General features: G+C 48.1%; 1 protein-coding gene across 11 annotated transcripts in view; it reads left to right on the forward strand.

Moving 5' to 3' along the window:
- The window catches only part of TET3 (tet methylcytosine dioxygenase 3), a 116,703-nt gene that overhangs the window by 11,542 nt on the left and 78,348 nt on the right, over positions 1 to 26,813 (forward strand). For 6 of the 11 annotated variants that reach the window (XM_036872846.1, XM_036872843.1, XM_036872845.1 and 3 more), the window contains exon 3: positions 8,333 to 8,389. The exons of 2 other annotated variants lie outside the window; for them this stretch is intronic. In XM_036872846.1, coding sequence (XP_036728741.1) covers positions 8,333 to 8,389 — 57 coding nt within the window. Of the gene's footprint in view, positions 1 to 7,933; positions 8,020 to 8,332; positions 8,390 to 26,813 lie in introns of those variants that run through there. 3 more of the 11 variants (XM_036872851.1, XM_036872853.1, XM_036872852.1) reach the window with 2 other exon arrangements.

Genomic DNA, 26,813 nt, shown 5'->3' on the forward strand with positions numbered 1-26,813 from the left:
TAGTGAGTTATCAATAAAATAAGCCCTTTAAGAACTTGTGTGTGTGTTCTGAGAACAGTTGGGAAAGGGTTCTCAGAAGATGTTTGCTGCTCAGCAGTCTGACTTGGGACATGGGAGCCCCACGAGAGAGTAGTAGCTGGTGGTAGTTGTGAACAGGAGGAGCACACCCATAGAACCCTGGATCTCATGGAAGGGTCTGGAGGCTTAGGAGCTGAAGGGATGTGTGCCCCCTATTCATAAGATGTAGGTAGGAGCAGGTGTGATCAGTGGGTAGGTGGGTCGTGGTGGCGGTAGTAGTGGTGATGCAGATATTTAAGTTGAATGATAGAACAAGGGGTTAAGGAGATTGGGGGCAGTCTGGAACAATGGGCCTCAGCCAAACTCAATGGAATTTAATCAGGGTAAATCCAAAGTTCTGCACTTGTTTTTAAAAAAAGAAAGAAATAGCAGGTAGGAATAGCTGAAACTCTAAAAGGTGTGCTGACAGCCTGTCTCTAGGAGCTCTGTCAGAGTAGTCACATGCAGGACAACTGAAAAAGATGAGTAGAGGATCGCAGGCTAAGACGAGTCCTGTGTGGAAGAGGGAGTCAGTTCCTTTGTGTAGGGGAATGTGTGGAACTTTTATTAGAGGGTAGAAGTTAGCAGGTAGACTGAATGCATGTTTGTTTGTTTGTTTGCTTAATATCTTTATTGGAGTATAATTGCTTTACAATGTTGTGTTAGTTTCTGCTGTAAAACAAAGTGAATCAGCTATATGTATACATATATTCCCATATCCCCTCCCTCTTGCATCTCCCTCCCACCCTCCCTATCCCACCCCTCTAGGTCGTCAGAAAGCACTGAGCTGATCTCCCTGAATCCATGTTTGAAAAAAGAATTTTCTAACATTTATAGCTGTTCCAAGACTGAAGAACCAGCCCTGTGCCTGCATGGGTCTGAGTAGAGGCTGGATGTTCTGGCTGGGATGTTACAAGGACGTCCTCTGTCAGGTGGGGTCTTCCACACGTGGTGGTCTCTTGCTCAAACTGTGTAAAGTATAACATATTCCTTAGACAACTACATTGCAGAAGAAACATTGCTCTTAGGCCATAACGTTTTTGGTCAATTTCTAGACCTGATCTCAGACCTGGGTTGGAATATGGTCTGTAAACTCTCTGAAAATTTCAGCCAAGTGTGTGAATGTGCAGGGGTATATTTTCTCAGGGGAGAGGGGCTGTGGTTTTCAGCAAATTCTCAAGAGTATTCATGACCTCCCAAATTTAAGAAGCATGCTCTACCTGAGCTGTCCAATATGATAGCCATTAGCCATGTGTGGCTACAAAAATTAAAATTAATTAAAATTAAATTCGGAAACTCAGGCACACTAGCTACCTTTCAAGTGGCTTGTGTGTTAGATTTTTTATCAATATGAGTAGTTCTACTGGGCATGGAGTTTCCCTGCGTGGTCTCTGAACCCTCACTGAAGACTGTTTCTGGGTTGGGGAAGTAGCTGTCCCAGTTGGTGATTCCTGGAAGGATTTTTTGGGTTAGGGTCCCTGTTCCCACCCCAAGGTAAGTGGTGAGGGATATGGAAGGGGCAATGCTTTCCTGAGTTCTAACCCACGGCAAAGCGTATTGCGTCTTTTTTTTTTTTTTAACTGAGCATGCTCTCTTTATTTATTGCTTCCCTTGAAGGCATGGGCCATGTTTTAATTATCTGCTGTGGGGAAAAACAATAGGAATGCGGTGTGGCTCCCCATCTGAAGGGCTCTCTGAAGCTGCCTCTGGGGGAAAGTGGCTTCTCCCACCCTCACTGTGCCCAGCAGCCCTGGTGAAGCTTGCCTGAGGGTTCTTACTCGGGCACATGCCCCACCCCAAGTCAGCAGTCGCCTCTCTGCCTTGGGCCTCTCATCCTGGAGAAGACAGTGTGGTGACTGGGTGAGTTGAAAGACCACATCAGGGATCTCAGGAGTTGTCACTAATTCCCCCTCCCCTTCCCGTCACTTCTTTCTAGTTCCCTTGTGGATTGAGGGCAGGATGCTCAGGAAGAGAGAAGGTGTTGGAAAGGAATACGACCCCTTTATCTACCTTGAGCCCTGCTGCACTTTGGCTGTGAGAGTCCTTTAGGGTTGCTTTGGGCCTCTGCCTGAGTGTGTCTGTGCAGGGCCCAGGCTGCTGGCACACCTGGAGTGGACACACCCCTCTGTGGCCTTGTTTCCTGTCATTTGCTTAAGAAATCTGATAACCTAAGTTTTTATTAGTCACTGAGGGAGGGAAAAAAAAGAAGTCGGCGCCCAGTGTGGGGTAACTGGCCAGCCTTCCGGTGACCACAGTGGGTTGCTTGCTTGCTTCAGGTCGCACAAGCTCTGTTCCTGCACTGCTGGCTCTGACCTGTACATGTTCTAACTCCCTTGTGCCCTGTCTCCCCACACCCAGCCAGGGAGTTCGTGGACAGAATAATGCACCTCCCACTACTAGTAGAGCAGCAATTCTAGATGCTCCAAATGGAAAGGGAGTTGCATTAGGTAGAGTCATTTGGGAGCATTTGCCAGAATGCGTGTGCCCCATAGTCCCCCACCCCATTTAATCACTGCCAGAGGAAGCCTCAGGAAGGGGTGTGGAGATGCTGGGTCAAAAACAAGTAGCAAGGTACTGGACTATAGAGTCTGTTCCCTTCTGAGCCTTTCTTGTGGGAAGGACACTGGGTGGCTCTCTCTGGTCTCATTTTGTTCTGTCTTTTTATTGATTTCTCTGCCCTTTAAGAGTAAGCTCTGGGTACCCCAGTTCCCTGGTTGAAGCTGGGAATGATCCTGGAGCCCTAGAAGAGAGAGGGAATGGCATCCTCTCACCATGAGCCTGGGTCCTGTCTGGATGGTTGACGCTGCAGGATGGGGTGGGGGCGTTGGGAGCCAGTGAGAGGAGAAGAGCTGGTGCTAGGAGGATATGGAGGGGAGGCACCTTCCTGGAATGCTTCCTCAGTCCCAGGACCTCCAGTGTCCCCTGTGCCGGGGGAGGGCAGCTTCTCTCTCTGGCGTCGCTTCAGTTTCCAGAGACAGGACGTCATCTGCTTTGACTGGTAAACCTGCAAGTTGCCTTCCCAGCCTCCTTCAGCACATCTCGCCTGGGACTGGCTGTGTGCGAGGCGCTGCGCTGAGCCTGAGCTGTCGGTAAAGGGGAGGCAGCATTTACTCTGTCCTTAATGAGCTCACAGTCTGGGGAGGGAGGCAAGCATGGCAACAAATTATTACAGTCTGGTAGGGCTACAAGGGAGGGCAGAGACCAGCCTTAGTCACTGTTAGGTGAAGAGAGACCATCATGGAAGGGAAGGGACCTGTTTTGAGAGTTTCAGCGTAGTGATATGTGAAAGATGAGGGGGGTGCTTCTAGGAGGAGGGAGGCATCTCCCCTGAAACTGAGCTGTGCAGAGATGCTACTCGAATGCTCACGGCTGGCGGCAGCGGTGTGGAAGGACGCAGACAGACCACAGGGCACCAGCTGAGGGTGTTCATGGATCCTCAAGGTGGAAGGTAAGATGCTTTGTGTTAACTATTCTTGGAAGACTTCCCCTGGGGCTGCCCCCAGGTTTCTAAACCACTCAGTATTCCTGTCTCACCTTCTCAATGAAGGTTCTGTGTTATTTGCTTGGATCCTGGAACATTTGGTGGTCCAAGGCTATTGAATTTGGGGTGGGGAGACCGTGATGAGGTTCATGGAATATAAGACCTTCTTACAAGCATTTTGGATGGCTTGTGGGGTGTGGGCAGAGCCACAGCTGCTGCTTGTCAGCCTTGGGGGGTCTGGGTGCATTCTGTTTGTTGGTATGGAACTATGCAGGTGGAGTTGCTGGCTGGCTCTGTTTTCCCTCTGACATCACTGGGTGCCTGAGTTCAGTCTGGTTCTGTTGCATCTCCAAGGAGGAGCACCTTTTCTTCCTTTGCTGCTGTTCTTTCACCTCCTTGTCTTTCTCCTCCCCGAGATTGCCGTTGATACAGACTTCCGCTGCCAAAGCTAATTGTGAGGCCTGATCAGTGAATGAAGGCAAAGGCAGTTCCCATGACAACTGCAAAGAGTTTGAAATATAGGGGATGATGTGTGTGTGATGGGCTGCAATTACTTGGGTGGAAATTGATGTGTGGACACCGGTGACTTCAAACATAGGCTCTGAAGGTGGAGGGGATGTTGGGTTTCTTTGGCAGATCCTTTGTGTGATGGAGAGGGAAGGGAAGGTCACAGATTTCCCCCACAGTCAATTCCAAGTGCCTTCAGTGTGTGGAATGCTGGGCAAACAAAACAAAACAAAACAAAAACCCCCCGGGGCTTTGAAGAGGCACGACTCTAGCCATTCTGGTTGGAGAGGCAGGACACACAGAGAGACAGATAGCAGTACCAAGTGTCAAATGAGAAACATTGGAAGTGCTGTCAGCTGGCAGAGGTGTAGGGTAACCTGAGAAGGCTTCCTGGAGGAAGTGGGGCTTGAACTGAGCTTTGAAGTAAAGCCCTGTGGGGAGTGACCTCCTTTAGGACACAGCCATGGCAAGAGAGGAGAAGTTGTCATCTACCCCCTGCCAACTCTAGAAGAGGTAGGTTGATAAGAAAATCATAAAGCTACACAGAGCAGCACCAGCTGTATTGCTACGAGTGTGGGGGGAGGCGAGAGCCCTGCTCAGTCTCCCAATTTTTCCATCTGTAGAATGGGCATTAATAATTCCTGTCTCATTGGTTTGTTTAGAGGGTTAAATAAGATACAGTACATCATGGTCCAATTATGGGGCTTGGCATGGGGTTGCTGCTTGGTTGATGATCCTCCTATAAACCCCCCCAAATCTATCTCTGGATGCATCCCCATTTCCTAGCCTTTATATATCTGTGTGGGTTCTGGCCTGTAGGTAACTGTGTTTCTGAGGTTCTCTGTGTTGGGGTATTTTGGGGATTCTGAGAGTGAGTTAATCCATTCACCTCTCCCTAGTGGGGAGGGCCGTGGCCCCATTCTTCCTGCTGGGAGTGGGGTCTAGGGGTCATGATGGAAGGTGGGGAGGGACCTCCAGCTCCTATGCAGAGGGGTCCCAGGCACCTCTGGGTTGGTCACTGTGAAGCCCCAAGTGTAGAAAGAGGGGCAGATAGGGGAGGGGGTCAGGTGTGAGGTGTGGAGAACGTCCCTGCTGGAGGCAGAGTGGCCCCGGCATGCGCCTCTGTGACTCCTTGGAGCTCTAGCATTCCAGGTGCTTCAGAAAAGGGCAGGAGGCCAGGGTGGGATAGAGATGGTTGCAGGTGCCCTGCCTTGGGGACCACGGGCTCTGCTAGGGTGTCTGCAGGCTGCGGGGGTGGGGGGAGCCGGGACCTGTGGTTCAAGCAGAGAGTCAGGGTGGCTCTTGCAGCCTTGTGAGGAAGACGTGTGCTGGCTGAACAAGGCTCGGCCTCGGCTGTAGTTCAGATGGCAGGTCGTATCCTCCCAGGAGAGCAAGTATTCCTCTGATCCCTGGGGACCTCAGAGAACACGCTGACCAGGAGAGTGTCCTCTGCATCTCAGTGCCCAACCCCCTGCCTCTCCACCCTCCTTGTGTAGAAACTCAGCTCAGCACATTCCAGCTCTGTGCAGAGCCTAGTGAGTGGGGAAGACGGGGCCCCTGCCCACGTGGGGAAGACGGCCGTGTAAATAAATAACTGCACTTGGTAGTGACAGCTCTAGAAGAGGCCCCAGGAGGAGTGGGTGAAGCTCCTGAGGGCTAGATGAGCTGGGAAGGCAGCAGTGGCAGGTGACGTTTGGATTAAGCCTTGTACCATATTAGCTTGCCAGGTGGGGGAGAGGGAAGGGAACCTAGGCAAGGAGCAGCATCGCCAAGTCTCTGAGGCATGAAAATATTACTGTTCTCAGACCCATAGCTTAAAGGGAAGTGGTCTGGTTCAAGAGACCCTATCCCTCTTTAAGTTTCCCTGGGGTTGGCTGGGAGAGAGGGCTTAAAGAACTGGAATGAGAAACACCTGGGCTGGAATTCTAGCTCACCACTCACCAGCTGTGTGTTGATGGGCAAGTAATTTAACATCTCTAAGCCCATTTTCCCATAAGGTTGTGTGTGGACTAAGTCAAATGAGATGCTCCCACAGCATGGTTGGCACAGGGCCTGGTACCTAGCAGGGGCTTGATAAACTGTGGCAGCCACAGCAGCAACAGTATTGATTGTTACTATCCAAACAGTGTTAGTTGCTCTTATCCAGCAGCAGACTGTATGAGGGTGGGTGGGGCAGGGGTTTTGGGGACTGGGATAAAGGAGGGACTTCACTTGGCCTGGCCAAGGTAAGAGCCAAGGGGTGCAGAAACCCATGGCTCAGGACAGTGCTCCTTGCCCTGCCTTGTCACCTGCCTTGTCACCTGCCTTCCTCCCTGCCCTAGGGAGGAGCCCAGTAGGGCTGCTCTTTGCCCCCAGGGGTGAGGCAGGTGTGGGTCCTAGTGCCTTCTGGAGTCTCCTCACCAGAGCCCAGCTTTGCTGTCTCTCATGAGGCAGCTCATCCCATTCTGAGTACCCCCTTGGAGCTTCAGGTAGGGGGCAGTAATTGGGCAGGTGTGGTGGAGTTGGTAGCAGAGCACGTCACTGAAGTGAGCTCTCACACATCCTAACTAGTCCTACAAGTCACATCTGTGAGTTGAGAAGTAGCACACAATGAGCTCTCTCAGAAATTGAGTGGTAGCTAGCAGCACCTACAGTGTGGCAGGCACTGTGTTGCATTTTTTCACAGAATCCTCACACCTTTGTATGAGGTAGCTGCTTCTGTAAAATAGAACTGCAAAGTAGGCTAAGGGAGGTAAGGTACCACCACCAAGGTCCTGCAGCTAGATAGTGGAGCCAGGAACTGAACCAGATACATGAGTACCAGAGACCATATAAGGGTCCCCCTCCTGGAAGGCAGAAGCCCTGGGGTGTTCAGCTACAGGGAGGGGATGGGGTGAAGCAGAATGTCTCCTGGGTTGCCTAGGAACTGCAGGGCTTTCCTCTCCCCGTTCTGTTCTTTCTCCTTCAGTCTCCTGGGTGTTGCAGCCTTCAAAGGCTCAGAGTCTGGGCTGCCTCCCCTCCTCAGCCTTTCCAGGGGATGGGAAGCCCTGAAGTCTGGAGGCGCCACCTCCTGTGGCCTTTCTAGAAGAGGAGGAAACATTGAGGGTGGTGGTGGCGGTGAGGCTGTGTGGAGGGGGTGGCCTACGTTCAGGCACTAGGGATGAGTGATCCTAGGGTGAGGTGTTGGTTGGTGTTCGTGTGCAAGGGAGGGCAGGTCTGACTTGGTGAGGCTTTGAGCCACAGGCAGTGTTGGCTTCAAGAAGAAATCTGCTGGAGGGAGGGAGTAGTAGGGCTGCATAATGGTTGAGAGGCTGGGCTGTAGAGCCGGATAGACCTGCCTTGGAGTCCCAGTGTTGCTGTTTTCTAGCTGTGTCACCTTGGGTAAGTTACTTCACTTGTCTTGCCTTGTTTCCTCATCTGCAAAATGGGGTAAAGGTTCATACTGCCAAGGCTTTATTTTTTTCTTCTAAGATTGCAGGGGCTATTGCTTTTATAGCGCCTAGCACTGTCCTAGCTGCTGCTAGGATGAGGCAGTTTGCTGGTGTCCTAGGGCTAGAGAGTGGCCTGAGGGGGAAGCCTGCCAGCATCTGCTCGACCCCGACGCAATCTGTCTTTGACCCTGGAGATGCAGAGGATGCCTCTGGGTATTACCTTCGGGTCCCCGACTCCGGAGTTGTTGAGGGTGTCCCGGGATCCCCAGCCTGCCGGGGAGCGGCGGCGGGCCTGGGCCACAGCCAGCTAGGCTCCGGCACCCTTGGCTGTGCCCCCGCCTCCCGGCTGGGCAGGTCCAACCCCCGGCGGCCCTGCCCCCGCTCGGCCGGCCGCAGGGATTGGCTGGCGAGCGCGCCGCCCCCTCCACACCAGCCTCGCCGGCGGCGGGGAGGGGAGCCAAGCCGGCAGCTGGCCGCCGCCGCCTCTGCAGTGCCTCCCTCCGTGCGCTCCGGCGGGGATAATGGGAGGCCCGCCGGCCGATGCACCAGAGGAGGCCGGCCGAGGTAGAGCGGGCAGGGCGGGGAGGGACGAGGCTAGACCGGACGCAGGAGGAGGGGCAGAGCCCTCCTGGATCTTGGGAGGGTGGAAAAAGGAGAAATGAAAACAAAAACACTCTGGAAGGCGAATGAGCCCTTCCACCGCGCGTCTGGGTGGCAGCTGGAGGCAGGAAGATGGTCCCTGCTATCCTTTCTTTCCGAGGCCCCCTGCCTCCCCTTCGCCCCCTTTCCCTGCAGCGGTGCTGGGGGTGCAGCAGAAGGACTTTGCTGCTTTCCTGGTGTCAGCCTGGCTCATCAGTCTCTCCGGCTTCTTTTGCAGGTGGAAATAAAGGCTGGTGAAGGAGCCGGGCCGTGGGGGCAAGGGGCTGCTGTCAAGGTACCTTGTGTGTGTGTGTGTGTGTGTGTGTGTGTGTGTCTGTGTGTGTGTGTGTCTGTGTGTGTGTGTGTGTGTGTGTGTGTGTGTGTGGTAGAGGTGAAGTGTTTGATGGGATTGGATAAAAATAAAGGGTCTCCTCTGGTGATCCCTTAATCTCCCACTGTGTGTGTAGCAGCAGCTGAGGGGGAGGGGCGGCGGGGGTGTGGGCGGCCAATGAATTCTCAGGCCTGTGTGGGTTTTGTTTGGATTCTTTTTGCTTTCTCAGCTGGATGGTTTGGGTGCAGTTGGGATTGGGTTTGTTGAACTGGTTTTTTTTTTTTTTTTTAAGACATGCAACCCACTCCCACCCTTACCTCTGGAAATCTCTCGAGAATGTCCCTGCCACTGTTGGTTTGCATCCAATCTGCAGAAATCCCGGGCGGGGGATGGGGGGTGGGTGGGGGGGGAGAGGTTAAGGGGGAGGGGGAATTGTGCTCCTGAGTCTGAAGCTGATAGGGTGTCATTAGTCATGCTGCTGTCACCATGGAGATGGCTGGAGGAGAGGAGGTGGTGGGGGTGAGGATATTTTGGGTAGGGTGGGGGCTGATGCAACATCATGACTGGGAATCCTGCAGGCGGTCGGCTGCTGTTACTCTGTGCAGCTTGGTGTCTGGGGGACTGGAAGGGAATGTTACCAGGTGCGTGGGAAGTGGAGAAGGGGGCACTGAGCTTCTCCATGTGGTTGTCTCAGGGCCAGGGCTGGGGTATTTGGGGCAGGGCAGAGTCTGTGGAATATAAGCCATTACGAGGAAACACAGATGTTCCTCCCTGGTTGGCAAGGACCAGGATCAGTAGGTTTCCTTGGGCTTTGCCCTGTTTTCAGAGCTGGGGATCCGCTGTGAGTTTGGGATTACTCAGCAGTATCCTCTGCTGGCCCAGGGTGGAGAAAACAGAGCAAGAGGCAGCTCAGTGTGGCTGCCTCTCAAGTCAAGAGAAGAGAGGCTGGGGAAGGAGTGTAGGGATAGATAGGTAGGCAGGGCAGGACTGGATGGGACTTCTACGAGGAGGGAGCCCATTCCTGCCCCTGCCTCAGCTCTGTCTTCTCCTTCAGCCCCTGGAGCCTGTGAGGAGCTGGGGGAATCTGGTTGCTTGGGTAGCAGGTGAGTGAGCTGCTCATGTCCCCAGATGCTCTGAGATTTTTCTCCCTGGAAATCCTCCCCTGGCTTCCTGGGAAAACTGCGGGAAGCTCCCTGGAGGTGCTGGAAGTGCCACCCTCACTGCCTGGGTGGAGACGCTGTCAGGGAGGGGCTCTGCTTTCCCGGAGGGGATGGGGGCTACTGGGTGAGGCTGCGGGGTGGATCAGGAGCTGGGGTGGTTCCCTGGCTTCCTCCCAAAGGAACTTACAGCAAGGAAATACTTGGGGGAGGGCAAGAATTTTGATTCTGGGAGAAGGAGAAGAGCCAGGTGGCATTGGCTCCCCTGGGGAGCTGGGCAAGCCTTGATGAGGATGCTAGTAGTGGGTGACCACCTGGGACAAGACCGTGGTAGGTCCCTGAGGCAAGCAGAGGTGGTTGATACTGGCGATGCTGTGCGTGGGGAGGAGAGAGCTGTGAGCTCACGCCACACCCCTTCTCCGGTGAAACCCCCAGGTGTCACCTCCACTTCCGCCTCTGGCCGCCCACTGCTGTAATCACCTGTGTGCTGTTGAGGGCTGTGCACACGGAGATCATGGAGTACACCTGTTTTGCCCTCTCCCCTGGGGAAAGCAGGACAAGGGGATGAGGGCAGATGGGCTCAGGGAAGGGGAAGCCCCCTCCCTCCTCTGTGTCTTTGGCCTTGTCAGCCAGAGCTTCTCTCTCTGCTGGGAGGAAGGACTGCTGGCAGGTTTGTTTACTCCGGAAAGCACCCCCTCCTGTCTAACGATGGCTTCTCTTCAGGTCTTTCCAAGTGTGTTCTCCATTCCTCCCTGCCTGCATTCTGCTGTCCCTGCCGTCCTGCTGGAAGCTCCCGGCTTAATACCACCACCCTTAGTGTTGTGGGCATGGAGCAGGGCTGCCTGGAAAAACAGAGGACACCCTTCAAACATGTCTTCCTCCTTCCCCCTTCTCAGAGCGGGGCCTGAGCTGGCGGCGTTTTTATTATTTATTTATTTTTAAAAAATATTTATTTATTTTGGCTGCATCAGGTCTTAGTTGCGGCATGCGGGATCTTCGTTGCGGCATGTGGGATCTTTCGTTCCGGTGCGCGGGCTCTCTAGTTGTGATGCACAGGCCCTAGAGCTCACGGGCCCTAGAGCGCGCGGGCTTAGTTGCCCTGCAGCATGTGGGATCACAGTTCCTGCGTCCCCTGCATTGGAAGGTGGATTGTTAACCACTGGACCACCAGGGAAGTCCCTGGCGGCGTTTTTAAAGCTCTGAGGGGTCTGTGCTGATTTTCATTGTTAAGTTGTCTGTTGGAAAAGCCTAGCTTCCTCTTGGTCCAGCTTACCACTGCCAGCAAGCACTTGGATCTGAGTCCCTGTTCCTGGTGCCACCTTCCCCCCAGATAGTTTTCTTAGGTGGCCAGTTGAGTGTGGTGTCCCACATACCCTGGTGGAGCAGTTTTGCTAGATCCTCTTCCGTCAGGAGGTGGTGGTGTAGGAAGATGTGTGTGGCGTGTGAGCTCATTCAGATCAGGCAAAGACTCTGGGACACAGGACAGAGGGGTCTCCCAGTCTGTGTTCCCACAGGATGGGCACAGGATCACAGGATGGGTAAGCCCCCTGGGTGAAGGGTATCCAGCAACCAGTGGGAATGTGCTCATCTACTGTGTGCTGAGTCCTGCCAGGGTTTCAAGAATATTCATGATGTAGGGTGTGCGTCATGCCTAGCACAGGCATAGAGTTGAGCTTGATGATCGCACGTGGTCATTTACTGTCTAGTGTGTTACGTGTCTACCCACGATACCCCAAGGAACATGCCATAGCATACGCTGTTGCCACTGCCTCCCTCTTCGCAGCCTGGACAGGAGCGAGCGCCCAGTGCCGAGAGCACCAGGCTGCCCTGCTCTCGGGCTCCCACACTGCTCCCATACTCTGCCGCATGGGAACCCTCCACTGGCTGAGGATGTGTGCAAACTATTTTGGAACTGTGCCTAGGATCTCTGCCTTCTGTCTCTCCTTTGGACCACTGCTCCTTTTGTCAAGGATCTGTGATCCTCCACTTTCCACACACCGTGGGTCACTCCTACTAGTTCTTTCTCGCCTGCTCTTCCCACTCTCCAGCTCTCTGTGTGGGTCCAGCGGGAAGTCTTTTCTCTCTGAGGTATGTTTACAAGCAGTAGTGAACTTGGGGAGATATGGAAGCAGGTGAGCATATCGAACGATGATAGGAAAGGAACCAACCAAGAGGATTTCAGAGTTGAGTTTGAGAATGGAAAGAGAGGGCTTCACCGTGCATAATAAGTGGTAGAGTTAGAGTCCCAGAGCTCAGCTCCGCCTCCTTGGTGACCCCAGCCATTTTTTAATGTTGTGGGAGAGCGGGAAGACTTTGTAGTACAGATAGGTGAGTGAGCCCAAGGGAGAGCCTTCCTGCCCACCACGGTGCAGGCCCTGGAGCTGCCTGCAGGGGTCACTGTGATGGCTCCTTAGCCCCCTTGCTGGGCTGGCTGAGGAGGGACCTAGGTGCTGGGCTCCCTCCAGCTGTAGGTGGACATTTCTGCTAGAAACCATCACTGTGGTCTTGCCAAGTCCCCTCCCATGCCCCCGAGGCTGTAGCAAATAGTTTGGCTGGCTGGGGATGGGGGCAGGGAGTATAGGGAGGCCTTGGTTTGGCTCAGCTTTTGGGTATCTTGTCTTTCCCACCCTGACCTCCTGGGCTTTTGGCCTCGTTTTCTCTCCTACTCCGGCATCTGGCAGTCAGCTGAGGACTCCCCCTCGTTACCAGCCTGTCTGGAGCTTCTGAGGAGGAGATAACTTCCTTATGGATTAGTTTAGGAAGCCGTTGGGCAAATAGAGATGGGGTGGCTGAGACAATTAAAATCCACAGATTATCATGCTATCCAGAACTGTGATCCTATTCCCATTCCCTTTATCTCCCTTTCTTCCTCCCTTTGTCTTTCTGCATTTACTGAGTGTTTACCATGTTCCAGGTATAGTACTAGGTCCTGAAAAATAAGAGAAATCATTATGATTTGATATTCACAATATCACTAGAAGTAAGAGACATTGACCAAGTTGCCTAAAACTGTAACACTGTGTGAAAACCATCATTGGCAGTTGTTGTTGTTGTTTTTTTAAATACAGTAAATGCTTTTGATCTTTGTGTTGGGGTTGTGAACTAGCATGTGGCAGACCAAGCCTCTCACCCCCAGCCAGCCCTAGCTCTTTACATCTGCTTTCATCATCAACTTAGTGGACCTCAAAGGACTTTGAAGGAAGAATCAACATGCCAACTGTATATTCAATAAGTTAGTGTTTCCAGGATCTGGCGATTACAGATTAGGGTAGTGGGGTCAGAAATGGACCAGCTGGGACGATAGCTTAATTTTGTTTGTTTTTTTTTAATTTTTAAAATTTATTTTTATTTTATTTTTTTGGCTGCATTGGGTCTTCATTGCTGCACGCAGGCTTTCTCTAGTTGAGGCAAGCGGGGGCTTCTCTTTGTTGCGGAGCACGGGCTCTAGGTGCACGGGCTTCAGTATTTGTGGCTTATGGGCTCTAGAGCGCAGGCTCAGTAGTTATGGCGCACATGGGCTTAGTTGCTCTGCAGCATGTGGGATCCTCCAGGAGCAGGGATTGAACCCGTGTCCCCTGCACTGGCAGGCGGATTCTTAACCACTGCGCCACCAGGGAAGTCCTGATAGCTTAATTTTGAAAGGAAGGTGTTGGCTTTAGATGTGTTGGGTTTGAGATTCAGGAAAAGCTGGAAGAAAATACTGTGCCTGGGCAATTTACCTTGAACCTGAAATTGTCTTCTACTCATTTGAAGTGTGTGGGTCCTGGAGCCCTTACTGCTTTAGGAGCGCCCATGAGGCCACTGGCTGGGAAGAGGAGGATGAGAAGTGCAGTTGTCCAGTTTCTTTTTCTGTCTAATCCTAACTCTCCTACTCTTGGGTTCTTTCATTAGCCATGTGGCAGTCCCTGGACTTTAGTCTCCTCTGTAAAATGAAGGGGTTGCCTCCAAAGTTAGTTTTTCTCAAACTAAAAGGGGGGGAAGGACCTTTTTCCTAATTCCCAAAATACTGCAGACCAAAACAGGTCCTACTTTGTACAACTAGTTGGCAGCTCTAGCCACGTGTGGCTCCCCTCAGGAGTTCAGCACCGTCTAGACCAATCTGTTAGCCATTGGATGAGGTGGTCCAGCGAATGTACACTTGGACGGAGCAGCAGGTTCAACTCGCAGTGCTGGTTTCTAAAAGCTTATTCTTGGTTCTTGTGTTTATGTTGTGGTGAACTGGTGATAAACAGTTTATGGGCCATTCCCTGAACAGCATTACTTTAGAACTTTGCTTCTGGGAGAGCAGAGGGTCTCTGTTTTGACACCTGTCTTCCATAGTCTCCATCTTGGGGACAGAGCCACCACTTGGAAGAGTAGAGATCTTGCTGCCCCCGAATTCTCTTGGAATACCTCAAAAGATTTTACTTGCATCTCAGCCTCTGTAGATAAGGATGCCTCCTGTCTGCCCTTTTATATCTGCAAGTCTCAGGTTCTCACGGTGGATCGTCAGAACCTGTGGGGCAGGACAGAAGGGGCAGGACTCTGTGAGTGTGTGTGTGTGTGTGTGTGTGTGTGTGTGTGTGTGTGTGTGTTTGTGTGCTGCATGACTTAGAGGAAGAGAACAGTTAAGGCTGAGGCCAGGCCCCTGTAGTTGCCAGAGTGAACTTGGGCCCTGCCAGACACTAAAGCTCCATTGCCTTGGGCAGGGTACCTTGACTTCTGACCTTTCTTCATTTGGTGGCTTGAACAAGTTCAGGCTGGGTGAAGAAGGTGCCGTCTGACTGTACCAGGCTCTGCTGGACCCAGAGCCAGGAGACCGTGCCTTCCCAATTGGGATCATTGTTGCCCTGCACCAGAACTCTAGTGGGGGAATACAGAAATGGATTTTCAGTGGAGTGCTGTAGGCTGTGCCCAAGAGATGCCTACCTTGTTTTTCCTGGCACTGCAGATTCCTTTCTCTTCTCCACCTGTGCTCTCCATCCTAACATTCTCTTCACGGCCTCAGCCCGTCCCCGTTCTCACCCCTCGTGCTTTGAGCTCAGCCCTAAGTAGACTGAGCAGAGAGACGGCCTCCAAGAGCACTGCTTTGCAGGGCATGGGCAAAGGACTCCTTGTGTCAGAGTTATCTAGGAGCTTGTAAAAATGCTGCAGGGCTGCCAGGCCGAGATAGCCATCTGTTGGGGTCACACCTGTGGGTTCCTGTCATATAACTAGGTAGAATGGATGCAGGATGACTGGGTGTGGGAGCCCCAGAGGTGAGTGTTGGAACCTCTCAGCAGGTGGGTTGCGTGGCATCCCCTTTTCACTGCCCCTACCACTTGTCCCTGAGCCAGGTCCTACCTGATGATTGAGCTATACACTGACCTCTGCCCTGTGGCCCTTTTTTCCACTGTTATTTCTCCTCGGTTTCCTGTTTTCCAGCTGTGGGTTCCCAGTGGTGTCATTTGGACCCTGGGTAGTAGTTAGGGCTTAGTTCTGGGGTTGTGTGGTTGGAGTGGTATATGCCTTGGGGTTGTATTGACAAGTGGTCTGGAGCGGTCTGAACACCCAGCTGGGAGCCAGAGCCCAGGGTTCGGTGTCCAACCCCTGGGAAGCCCCTCCCCCTTACTTTCCAGAGGCTGCCTCCTCCATGTGGGGGGCATTGCTCCTCGCTGGGTCTCTGCTGAGGTCTGGGGAAGCGGCATGTGGAGGAAGACCTGGGCGGGTGGCAGGGCACTTCAGCCCTGAATACTTGCTCCCCTCCACAGCCTCCACCAGGATGCGCAGGGGCCACGCTTCAGCTTGCCTCCAGAGTTTCCAGCGGCCGGGCCCTCTGGTTCAACTAGTTTAGTGCATATTAGAATCATCTGTGGAGCTTTTGAAAAAGAAAATATCAATGTCTAGGCCTCAGACCCAGAGAATCTGATATAATTGGTCTGGGGTGGAGCCCAGGCCCCAGCATTTTTCAAAGCTCCCCAGGTGATTTAAATGTGCACTCAGGGTTGAGAGCCACTGCCCTCATTCATTTTGGCTTTCCCTGTGTCTCCTATATCCCTGGCTTGTCCTGGAATTTTTTTTCTCATCTATTGATAATTATAGTGAAAGTCTTTCCAGATGCTGTATTTATTAAGACGAGACATGTCAAGCAAAATACTGGATTGAATGTTCTGTTCCATGAAACTGATCCATAAGTTCATATTAAAACCAGAATTTAAGAGGGAAATTCTGTAGCTGATGACAGAAACTCAGTGTTCTCCTCTCAGCTTTTAATTTTAAAAAACTTTTATTGAAGGATAGCATACACACAATAAAAGCACATACTGTGTACAGCTTGGTGAGTTTTCACAAAGTAAGTACACCTGTGTAACCAGCACCTGGATCAAGAAATGAGTACCCTCACCCCATTGCCATTGTTCAGAATTTCTGAAGCATTTGGGCAAAGTAGGTGAAGCTATGCTTACTTAGTATAGCAGTGTTTTCTTGCTTTGGGCCTGGAGGGCTTCAGCTGGTCTTCTCTCAGGAACACCTTTACATGCCTGTGTGGGTGTTCCTGAAACTGAGTGGATTTCGAGGTGATAGGGCGCAAGGCAGAGGAGTCCTGCAAGCCCCTCCCTGGTGTTACCCTCTATTCTGTCTACCCTTTACTTCCTTTTCCACCTTGGCCTTTAGGCTTGTCAGTCCTCAATCTTGGCTAAATCCAAAAGTCTGTAACATTTTTTGGCTTTTTAATCTCTTTTTTGATTATATAGATACTACATGTTCCTTGGAAAAATTCAAAAATAGAAATAAATAGAAGGGAAGGAATTTGTCCATAACTCACAACCTGTTTAACCATTTTTAACTGGAATATCCCTCTGCACTCGATTCTATGCACACTGGATGCTTGTTCCATGTTCTTTATAAAAACGGAGTCATGCTGCATTATAGCCCACTTTTCCCTACATAATAACTTACTGCAGTTCTATCTGTTGAGCACTTACCATGTGTGTGTCTCATGGGGCAAAGTTTTCATAGTTCTCTCTCTCATAGTTCTCATGACAGCTCCAAGTCAGATGGTGGTAGCCCCACCTTTCAGATAAGAAAACTGAGATTCAGGACAGTAGTATGACCAAGGGACCATGTTTCATAAGGGGGTGGAGCTGGAATCGAGGCCAGGGATGTCTTTTTAACATGATTTGAAGATAAAAGATATTTCTCCTTCACCTACTGATAAGGTGAACTGTGTTAATACAATTCTTAATACTGAACTATCTTTGCATTCCTTGACTATACCATGGTTGGTAATGGGGAATTTTTTTAAACATGCTGTTTTGATTTGGTTTATTAATGTGGGAGTTTAGCATCTATATTTGTGAATGAGATTGATCTATAATTTTCATTTTGTGTTTTTATTGTCAGATGTTGGTATTAGAGTAATGGTAACTTCGTATAATGCATTGTGAAACTTTTATTCTTTCTTTATGCTCTGGAACAGTTTAAATACAGTTTAAATAGTCATTTTATTCCTTAAGGATTTGGAAAAAAAAAAATCTGCTGATGAAACTGTCTGAGCCTGGTACCTTTTTTGCTGGATGGGTCTTTGCGGCTTTCAGATGTTTTTCCCCCTGTGGCTGTTGGTACAAAACATTTACTTTGCCTTTTCCATGAGATCTGTTTTCAGATTTATTATTGATAGCATAATGCATATATGGTTATTGGTTTTCAGTTTCCTCAGTATCTGTGATTTTTTCACTTTCTTAATTTCTAATGTTGTATATTAATTTTGTCTCTTTTCCTTCCTTAGCTTTGTCAATTTTATGTGATATAAAAGCAGGTAGATTTGTCAGTTGTGCTTTCTGTTTTCTAAAGCATTAATTTCTGCTTTAGTCTTTATTAATTGTCTTTTTCTTAGGTTTATTTGGTATGTACTTTTCCTTTTTCTTTCTTTAAAATATTTATTTATTTATTTATTTGGTTGCACTGGGTCTTAGTTGCGGCTCGCCAGCTCCTTAGTTGCGGCATGCGAACTCCTAGTTGCAGCATGCATGTGGTATCTAGTTCCCTGACAAGGGATCGAACCCGGGCCCCCTGCATTGGGAGCACAGAGTCTTACCCACTGTGCCACCAGGGAAGTCCCCGGTATGTGATTTTTCTAGATTCTCAGTTGGATCCTTAGGGCGCTCTATTTTTTCTATCTTTGTCTGCTTTTTTCTTCTTTGATCACAAACACATTTAAAAATATGACTTTTTCTCTAAGTTATACTGTGGCCTCCTTCTCCAGGTTTTGATATTTTATGTCTGTTGGAGTTCTTGGGGAGATGCCGATGGCTTACCCAACCTGAAAATACCACGTCCTAATGTAGCCTGACTCCCTTCCTCCTAACACAGGCCTAGTAGAGAATCCCTGTATGTGGAAAAATGGCAAGGCCAGACAATGCAGGGCCTGCTTACTTTTGGGGGCTTTGTCTCCAAACCCCTAGGAAGGGACCTAGTAATAGCTTACCAGCTAAGCAGACCGGACCTGTGGAAAACTTTTTTTTAAACCTAATAAGCAAAATCAATTTGAATTGCAAGGACCAGAGCATATCCTAAGCCCAAATTGAAGTTTTAGTAGTACTTAGAAAAGCCTCGCACATTAGCACCAGAGAAAATGAAGCTAGAAGCTAAGGATAGAGAGAAAGAAACGTTTGACCTAGAGCTCATGGCCTAGCTGAGCTGGCCTAGGCTGCAGGTTCAAGTCTTGCTCCCTGTTCTTTCATGCACCTCTAGAAGCTATGGCCCAGTTGGTGTCCTTGAGGCTGTGAATAATGTCCTAAGATGGAGAGGACAGTAGAAGACAAGTGAGGGATCCATAGTGCTAGGAGAAACAGGGTGGGCATCTATCTCCTCCTGCGCTCCGCTGAAAATCCATTTCTGTGTTCCCTCCTAGAACTCGGGGTGCTGGCAACAATGGTTCCAATTAGGAAGGCAGAGTCTCCCCTGTCTGGGTGCAGCAGGGCCTGGTGTGGTGGGGGGAGGCCTCTGTAGCCAGCCTGAACTTGTTCAAGCCAGCAGAGAAGGACTTGGCCCAGGGGTCACACTAAGGGGAGACAGTGCAGCACCTTGGTGGGTAGAGTTTCTCACCCTTTATCTTGGCTCCCTAGAGGACACTAAAGGCCAGGGGGAGGGTATGGGCAGGGGACAGAGAAGGGATGAACTTCAAGTTCAACCTAGAGACCGATGACAAAATTATTATTTCTTTTTCTTTTTTTCTCCAGAATGGAAAAGAAAATTTTGGACTTTAAATAAAAGTAGTACAAGCCCATTTAAAGAAATAAAATAATATCAAAGTATGTAAACTGAAAATCCCTATATCTTCTCCATCCCAGTATAATCTCTATTAACAATCCAAAATGAGTACATGACCCCAAAATGAGCACATGAACGTAATGCCTTTCCTGCAGTAATGTGTTCGTACCATACCTTTTTTGGGGTAATCTTTTTTTCTTTTTTTAAAAAATACAGTATATTTTATTTATTTTTAAAAATTTTATTGGAGGATAGTTGATTTAAAATGTTAGTTTCTGCTGTGCAGCAAAGTGAATCAGTTATACATATACATATCGGGCAATCTTTTATTTGCTCATAATATGTTGAGGCTATCTTTCAGTGTTGGTACACTTATCTTAGCCTTTTAAATGGCTGTGGAGTCTTTCATTTTATGGGTTAATTGTAATTAATTGTTTCCTATTGATGGACACTTATAGTTACAATTTCTTGCAATTATAAATGACGTAGTAGTTTATATATTTGTACATATATTTGCGGGTTATTTGTTCAGGTGTTTGTATAGGACAAAATCATACGAATGGAGTTTTAATTGACACCACCAAATTACCCTCCAAAAGGTAATTTGATAATATCTATCAAATTTGCTCTCCTACTAACACTGAATGAGAAATTACCAGTTTTTAATTTTTGCCAATTTGGTAGGTGAAAAAAGATATAGCATATTAGTTTATTTAATTAGTGAACTTGAGAATGTTTTATGTATTTATTTATTTTGGCTGCGCTATGCGGCTTGCGGGATCTTAGTTCCCTGACCAGGGATTGAACCCGGGCCACCACAGTGGAAGTGCCGAGTCTTAACCACTGGACTGCCAGGGAATTCCTGAGAGTGTTTTAAATGTTAACCATTTTGCATTTATTCTGTGTATTACCTGTTATGTCCATTACCTACTTTAAATTAGATTGTCTTTTTATTGATCCATTAAAGTTCTTAATATATTATCAGTATTAACCTCTATTTTGAAAAACATTTTGGCTTCTCATTTGTCTTTCATTGTGTCTGTCAAATGGAATTTGATTTTTGTACAATTGGAATTCATCAGTATTTTGGCATCCAAGTTTTTACTTTTATTTTTAGAAGCGAACCATGCAACTCTTTGTTTTTTAAGTTAATTAATTAATTAATTTTTGTCTGCAGTGGGTCTTCATTGCTGTTGGTGGGCTTTCTCTAGTTGCGGCGAGCGGAGGCTACTCTTCGTTGCGGTGTGTGGGCTTCTCATCACGGTGGCTTCTCTTGTTGTGGAGCACGGGCTTTAGGCACGCGGGCTTAAGTAGTTGTGGTGCATGGGCTCAGTAGTTGTGGCACACGGGCTCTAGAGCACAGGCTCAGTAGTTGTGGTGCACAGGCTTAGTTGCTCCACGGCATGTGGGATCTTCCTGGACCAGGGATCGAACCCGTTTCCCTGCATTGGCAGGTGGATTCTTAACCACTGCGCCACCAGGGAAGTCCCAAGTTTTTACTTTATAGTATAGTCTTATTTTACATATTTAGATCTCTTTAAGCTGAGATTTATTTTTGTATATGGTATAAGATAAGGACTGATTTTTCCCAAATAGAAAGCCTGTTATCTCCAGTCTGTTTATTAAATATTTATAGTTTCCCAAATGGTTTATAATTCTACCTTAAGCATTTTATAAATACCCATATATTCATGGGCAAATGTTTTAGGGCCTCTCTTCAGTTCCATTGAATTATTTGTCTGATTCTGTGTCAGTATTTCATTGTTTTAATTACTGCAATTTTTATGTAACAATTTGGTTTAAACAAAAACAAACTCATTTTTTTCCACAACATTTCTTTGGCTTTTCTTTTGCCAAATAATTTCCTTTTCCAAATATGCTTACAGACAGTTTGTCAAGTTCTGTGAAAAATGTTGGGCTTTTTCAATTGGGATCACATGGAATTTATAGATTACTTGGGGGAGAATGGACAGCTTTATAATGAGTCTTCCTATCCAGGGAATAGGAAGTGTATCTGTTTATTCTAGTCTTTTTGTGTGCATCAAAGTTTTTTAAAGTTTTCTTCATATGGTCTTATACATTTCTCAGTAAGCTTATTCCTTGGATACTGTAGGTTCTGTTGTTGTTTTTGCCTTTATACTTTCTAGCCAGCCCTTGCAGGTATATTAGAAATGCTCTGGCTTTTGTCAGCTCCTCTGTGATGGCCGAGCAGCCCCTTGTTCCCTCACTCCCCGTATGCACTGTCTGTACCAATGCAGTGATACTTTAGTGCCTGGTATGAATTCCTAGTGGTGAGGTGCTCATCTTGCTCAGTTTTGTTCCCCGGTACCTGGCACAAAGCCTGGCATGCAGTAAATCCTTTTAATAAATGCTGTGGAATCAAATTGATGACAGAGACAATGAGCTTCACCTCCTCAAAGTGTGACAACCTAGGCCAACGTGAGGAGCAGAACCTAAAGCAGCCCTGGCGGCCAAGCCTGGGAGCTGTGAGCCGGGTGACAGAGATGGGGCACCTGCCCTGTCCCCACAGTAAAAAGAAGGTCCTGGGCCATTTTCCCACAGGCCGATATCAGGGAGGAGCCCTCTGAACCCATACCTCATAATTACCCTGGGGCTGATGCCCACTGGTCATTAACCCTCATTAGCACTAAGTAATAGGGAGAGCTGCCTTCGTGGTTTCCAGATACCTGAAGACAGCCTAAAACAAACTTATCTGCAACTGCCCTTTGGGGATGAGGATTCATCAAGGCTGGAAGCAGAGCTTGTAAGACCACTGGTGAAATCGGCTCCGCGTCTGTGTGGCTGGTCTCCTTTCTCAAATGTAGTGGCTTCTCTCTACTGTTCTCCTCCAGAGTCTATGACCGTGCCCCCTCCAACCCCCCAGGATTTCTAGGATTCCTGTCAATGTGCTAATCCTTCTCATTGTGTTTTCATTTTAAGTTTTTACTTGTAATTGGGGAATGGAAGGCACATTTTCGTGGTGGAGCTGTCCAGTGCAAGCCACTCTGCCTTGCTCCCCTGCCGGTCTTACCATAACCACAGGTCCCTGATTGCTGCTGCCTAGGAAGGCTGGACCCACCAGGACCCATGAATGAGGGACCCCTCATCCCTGGGGCATGGGGTCTACAGACCTGGAGACAACGAGAATCCCCGCTGCCGTTAAGCAGAGGTTGGGATTTCTGCCTCTTGGCCTGTGTAAAAAGAAGGTGGGGGGGAGGGAATTAACCTGGCTCATGCATGTAAAAGAAATAGCCATTACAGGTGGGCTGTGAGCCGCTTCCCAACCACTCCGTACCCTTGTGCATCTGGTTCAGTGTGTCACCGTGTTGCATTTGACTGCAGCAGTGAATGGTTCTCATTTAGCCTGTGGTCTGTGCTCGCCCTCTCCTTCAGTGCTCAGGGCGGCAGAGGAGAGAGAGAAATTCTTTCTCTGGCTCTTCTGCTAGTTCATTTAAACCCCTGGAAACGGTGGAACCCAGGGTACACCCATGAGGTCAAGGAGGAGGCAGGAGCACTGCTCTGGGCCCCCGCCCTATCCGAGTCTTACTCCTTCTCCCAGTGCCCACCTGGGGTGGAGGAGGTCGCCATGGGCCCTGCCGGGGCCATGACGAGTCCTCCAGCTCCTTGTGGCAGCCACAGCTGCATCTCTGCCAGCTCTGGAGGAGCTGCCTTCTCAGGGTGCTGAGCAGAAACTCTTGACAGATGGACCTCCGTGAACCCATGGAGTTGGTCCAAGTGCTTCTCCCAGAGCAGAGTGCATTCTGGCAGTTACGCGGCAACGTGGGGCTGCTCAGGGCTTTGGTTCACCTGTTGGAGAAAGCCTTTTCCTAGCCCCGACCCACACCTGCTTGTCGCCCTCTTCCAGGAGTAGAGGCGCTGACCCCTGACAGGTGGAGCCTGCGTGTGCACACGGTGGGTGGAAAGAGACTGATGTTCCCTGCCAACCAGTAAGACCCTCAGTTCACCCAGTTTCTGAACTAGCTGGGACTTCCTGCTTTTCTGCACTCACCCTCACTCCCATAGGGTTATTGGAGGGGGATTCTCAAAGGGTAGTTTGAGGACCACTGTGTCTGAATCCCCTCCATAGACACACAGGGTTGCTCTCTGGGGGTGGGACCTGGGAATCTGCATCTGCGGCCAGCTTCCTACAGGTAATTCCTCTGTCCACAGGAGTTTGAAAACCTGCCAGTCTATGGAGTAATGTAAAAGGGGCTCTGTTTATTTGGGGCTCCCAGTGCTTGATGAGGACAGAAAAGACATGCCTTTAAGTGCTCTGATGGTTTGTGGAAAGGCATTACGCAAACACTTGTGAAAAACCAAGAGAGACTAAGTGTAAAAGCTATTACATTTCAGAGAAGATCAAACTCTAGGAAATAGTTAACTTTTTTGTTGTTTATTACAAAGAATGCAGATTCATTGTAGAAAAATCAGGAAGTTCAGGTATGCAAATAGAGAAAATAAAACATCTGTGATTTTACCACTCAGAACTCCTGTTAATATTTTTATAGCTTTTAAAATTTTATAATCTTTTTATAACAGTCATATTTTTTAAAATTTAAAAGTCTTTATTGATTTTTACCTCCGATTATAAAAATAATGCATGTTTATTATAAGCTATTTTTAAAAATAAATTTATTTGTTTTTGGCTGCGTTGGGTCTTTGTTGCTGCACACGGGCTTTCTCTAGTTGCATCGAGCAGGGGCTACTCTTCGTTGTGGTGCGTGGGCTTCTCATTGCGGTGGCTTCTCTTGTTGCGGAGCAGGGGCTCTAGGCGCGCAGGCTTCAGTAATTGTGGCATGTGGGCTCAGTAGTTGTGGCTTGTGGGCTCTAGAGTGCAGGCTCAGTAGGTGTGGCTCATGGGCTTAGTTGCTCCTCGGCATGTGGTATCTTCCTGGACCAGGGCTCGAACTCGGGTCCCCTGCCTTGGCAGGCAGATTCTTAACCACTGCACCACCAGGGAAGCCCTAAGCTATTTTTAATTGGTATAAAAATTGGTGTTAAATGTTTTGATTTGCAAAATTTTTATTGCTATATTTAGTTGTGATCTGCACTTCTTTGTGAATATATTCTGTTTTGCTTTGCCTGTTTTTCTTTTGTGTGATTTTTCTTACGAATTCATAAGAGAGCTTTATATTTGTATGTTAGTGGTATTAATGCTTTGTTGTACCTTGGCAAATATTACAAATGTCTTTTAATTTTTTAATGTTTTTGTTTTACTTTGCCAAACTTTTTTTTTACATGTTTGTATGATTAAATCTAGTTCTAGTAGTTTATCAGTTTTTTTTGTTTTTTGTTTTTTGTTTTTCCAAAAAGAACAGGCACTGCTTTTGCATATTTTAAGAGGAATTGGACAAGATCAGACAGATATAGGCCAGACCTGTGCTTCTCACATTTTAATGTTCATCCAGATCACCTGGAAATTTCTGTACAATACATTTTCTAATTCAGCAGGTCTGGAGTGGGGCCTGAGATTCTGCATTTCTAACAGGCTCTCTAGTGATGCTGCTGCTGTTACAGGTGGGCTGTGAGCCGCTTCCCACTGAACCACACTTCATTTATTATTTATTTATTTATTTGGCCCTGCTGCGAGGTTTGCGGGATCTTAGTTCCCCGACCAGGGACTGAACCCGGGCCTCGGCAGTGAAAGCACAGAGTCCTAACACTGGACCGCCAGGGAATTCCCTGGACCACACTTTAAGTAGTAAGGGCCAGAAGTTTCCAAACCTGGCTGATCACAGAGGTACTTAAGGAGCATTTTAAAACACTGAGTTTTCTGGGCCTTCTCCTGGAGATGCCAGGCTGTGGCCACATCTGGCTGGATGATTTAGAGACAGTGCCTTGACCCTTCTGAGCCCTTGGAATTATTGTCTATAAAATAGAGAGGCAGTGCTTACCTCACAGGGGTCTGGGATAATTAAAGAATAAGAAAGATCAAAGAGGGAGGAGATTTGGGGTATATGTATATGTACAGCTGATTCACTTTGTTATAAAGCAGAAACTAACACACCATTGTAAAGCAATTATACTCCAATAAAGAAGTTAAAAAAAAAAAGAATAAGAAAGATCAACATTTTTTATGAGCTAGAAAAATAATGTAATAAACAACTACCGGGCCTGGTGCCTTTTTTCGAGGGTAGCTCTCTGACAAATTTCTACTTGTTTCCTGATTAATATTTTTAATATTTCTACCTCTTTCCTAGAAAGTCATTCTTTCATCCATGTTTTCAAACTTTTTAGTAAAGTACTTCATGTCTTAATCACTGATGATGGTTATATTCTTTTTACATTTCTAATGTAAATTTTTATGTTTTCTTTTAAAAATGATCAACAGAAGTTTGCTTATTTTATTGGCCTTTTGGTGAACCATCTATTAGATTCATTTATAAATACCACTACATTTTGTTTTCTAATTAGCTGTTTCTGTCTTTACTGATTTCTCTTTCCTGCCTTTTATTTAGTTCTTATTTTCTAGCTTCTTGGAGTGAAACCTTTGTTTTCCTTCTTACTTAACAAAAGTATTATAGAAGCATGAATTTTTCTCTGTTAATAACTGTTGTTTTCATTGGTATTAATTAATCTTCAAATCTGTAATTGTGACTTTCTTCCCACAGAAACAACTCTATTTTTATATTCATATCAGATTATATATTAATGATATTTAAAGTACATACTTACCATAACAAGTACAATTAGCATAAACAGATTGGAAATAAATGTAACTGTGATTTTGATTTTTTTTTTTCCTCTTGACCCTAGAGTTATTTAGGAGACTTAAGATTTCCAGATGTTGTGTTCTTTTTGGTCAGAGAGGGCCAAAGGCCGCCCTCCCAGGGCTGTACTGCTTGTCAGCTCAGGCTGTGATTCTGTGCTCCACATGAGCCTGTGTGTTCTGTTGGAGCTTGTGTGTGTTGTGTGTGTTGCTAAAGCTTCAGGTTAGCCCTCTGGGGTGTGCTCTTTACATGTGGGGGGAGGGGGTCTAGGTGGGGAGTGGAGTAGCGCACATCCTGAGGCTCTCCGATTCTCCCGACAGCCAGCCTGACACTGCCCAGGTGTTCTCTTTCTTACTTGCCTTCTGCTCTGCAGTTCTCATCCAGTGCCTGGGGTAGTGTGTGGAGCTCACTGTCCTTCAGCGGTGGGGAGAACTTGGGGTCTGGTGGCGGGGTAGGACTTGATCAGAGACCCCGAGTTCTAGAGCCTTCCTCCTGCTGCCGAGGAGCCGTGCTCACCCTGTTTCCTGTTCCTCGTCTGTAAGATGTGGATAATGTTACCTTTTCACAGAAACTGAAAGAATCTTAGAGATCATCTAGTAACATAACTCTTCTAAAAAATATTTCGGGGCTTCCCTGGTGGTGCAGTCGTTAAGAATCCGCCTGCCAATGCAGGGGACATGGGTTTGAGCCCTGGTCCAGGAAGATCCCACATGCCGCGGAGCAACTAAGCCTGTGTGCCACAACTACTGAGCCCACGTGCCACAACTACTGAAGCCCGTGCACCTAGAGCCCGTGCTCCACAACAAGAGAAGCCACCACAATGAGGAGCCCACGCACCACGACAAAGAGTAACCCTCTCTCACAGCGACTAGAGAAAGCCCGCGCGCAGCAGTGAAGACCCAACGCAGCCAAAAATAAGTTAAAAAGAAAAAAATTCGATTTTGGCACAATTTCAGAGTTTTAGAAAAGTTGCAAGAATAGTACAAAGAATTCTCTTCACTCAGATTCCCAAATGTTAACATTTTGCTACATTTGCTGTATTCTTTTCTATCTCTTTCTCTATAATTTTTATTTGAACCATTTGAAAATAAGTAGCAAATGCGACACCCTTTACTTCTAAATACCTGAGTGTGGATTTTCTAAAATCACATAAATAACCAAAGTGCAATGATCAAAATCAGGAAATTAACATAGATGCAACACCAATGTAGACTTAATCTTGTGAACACTAATAACACTAATCTGCAGACCTTATTCAAATTTTGCCAATTGTCACTACCTCTTTTGTAGGGG

Source organism: Balaenoptera musculus, chromosome 13, assembly GCF_009873245.2.
Source record: "Balaenoptera musculus isolate JJ_BM4_2016_0621 chromosome 13, mBalMus1.pri.v3, whole genome shotgun sequence".
NCBI lineage: Eukaryota > Metazoa > Chordata > Mammalia > Artiodactyla > Balaenopteridae > Balaenoptera > Balaenoptera musculus.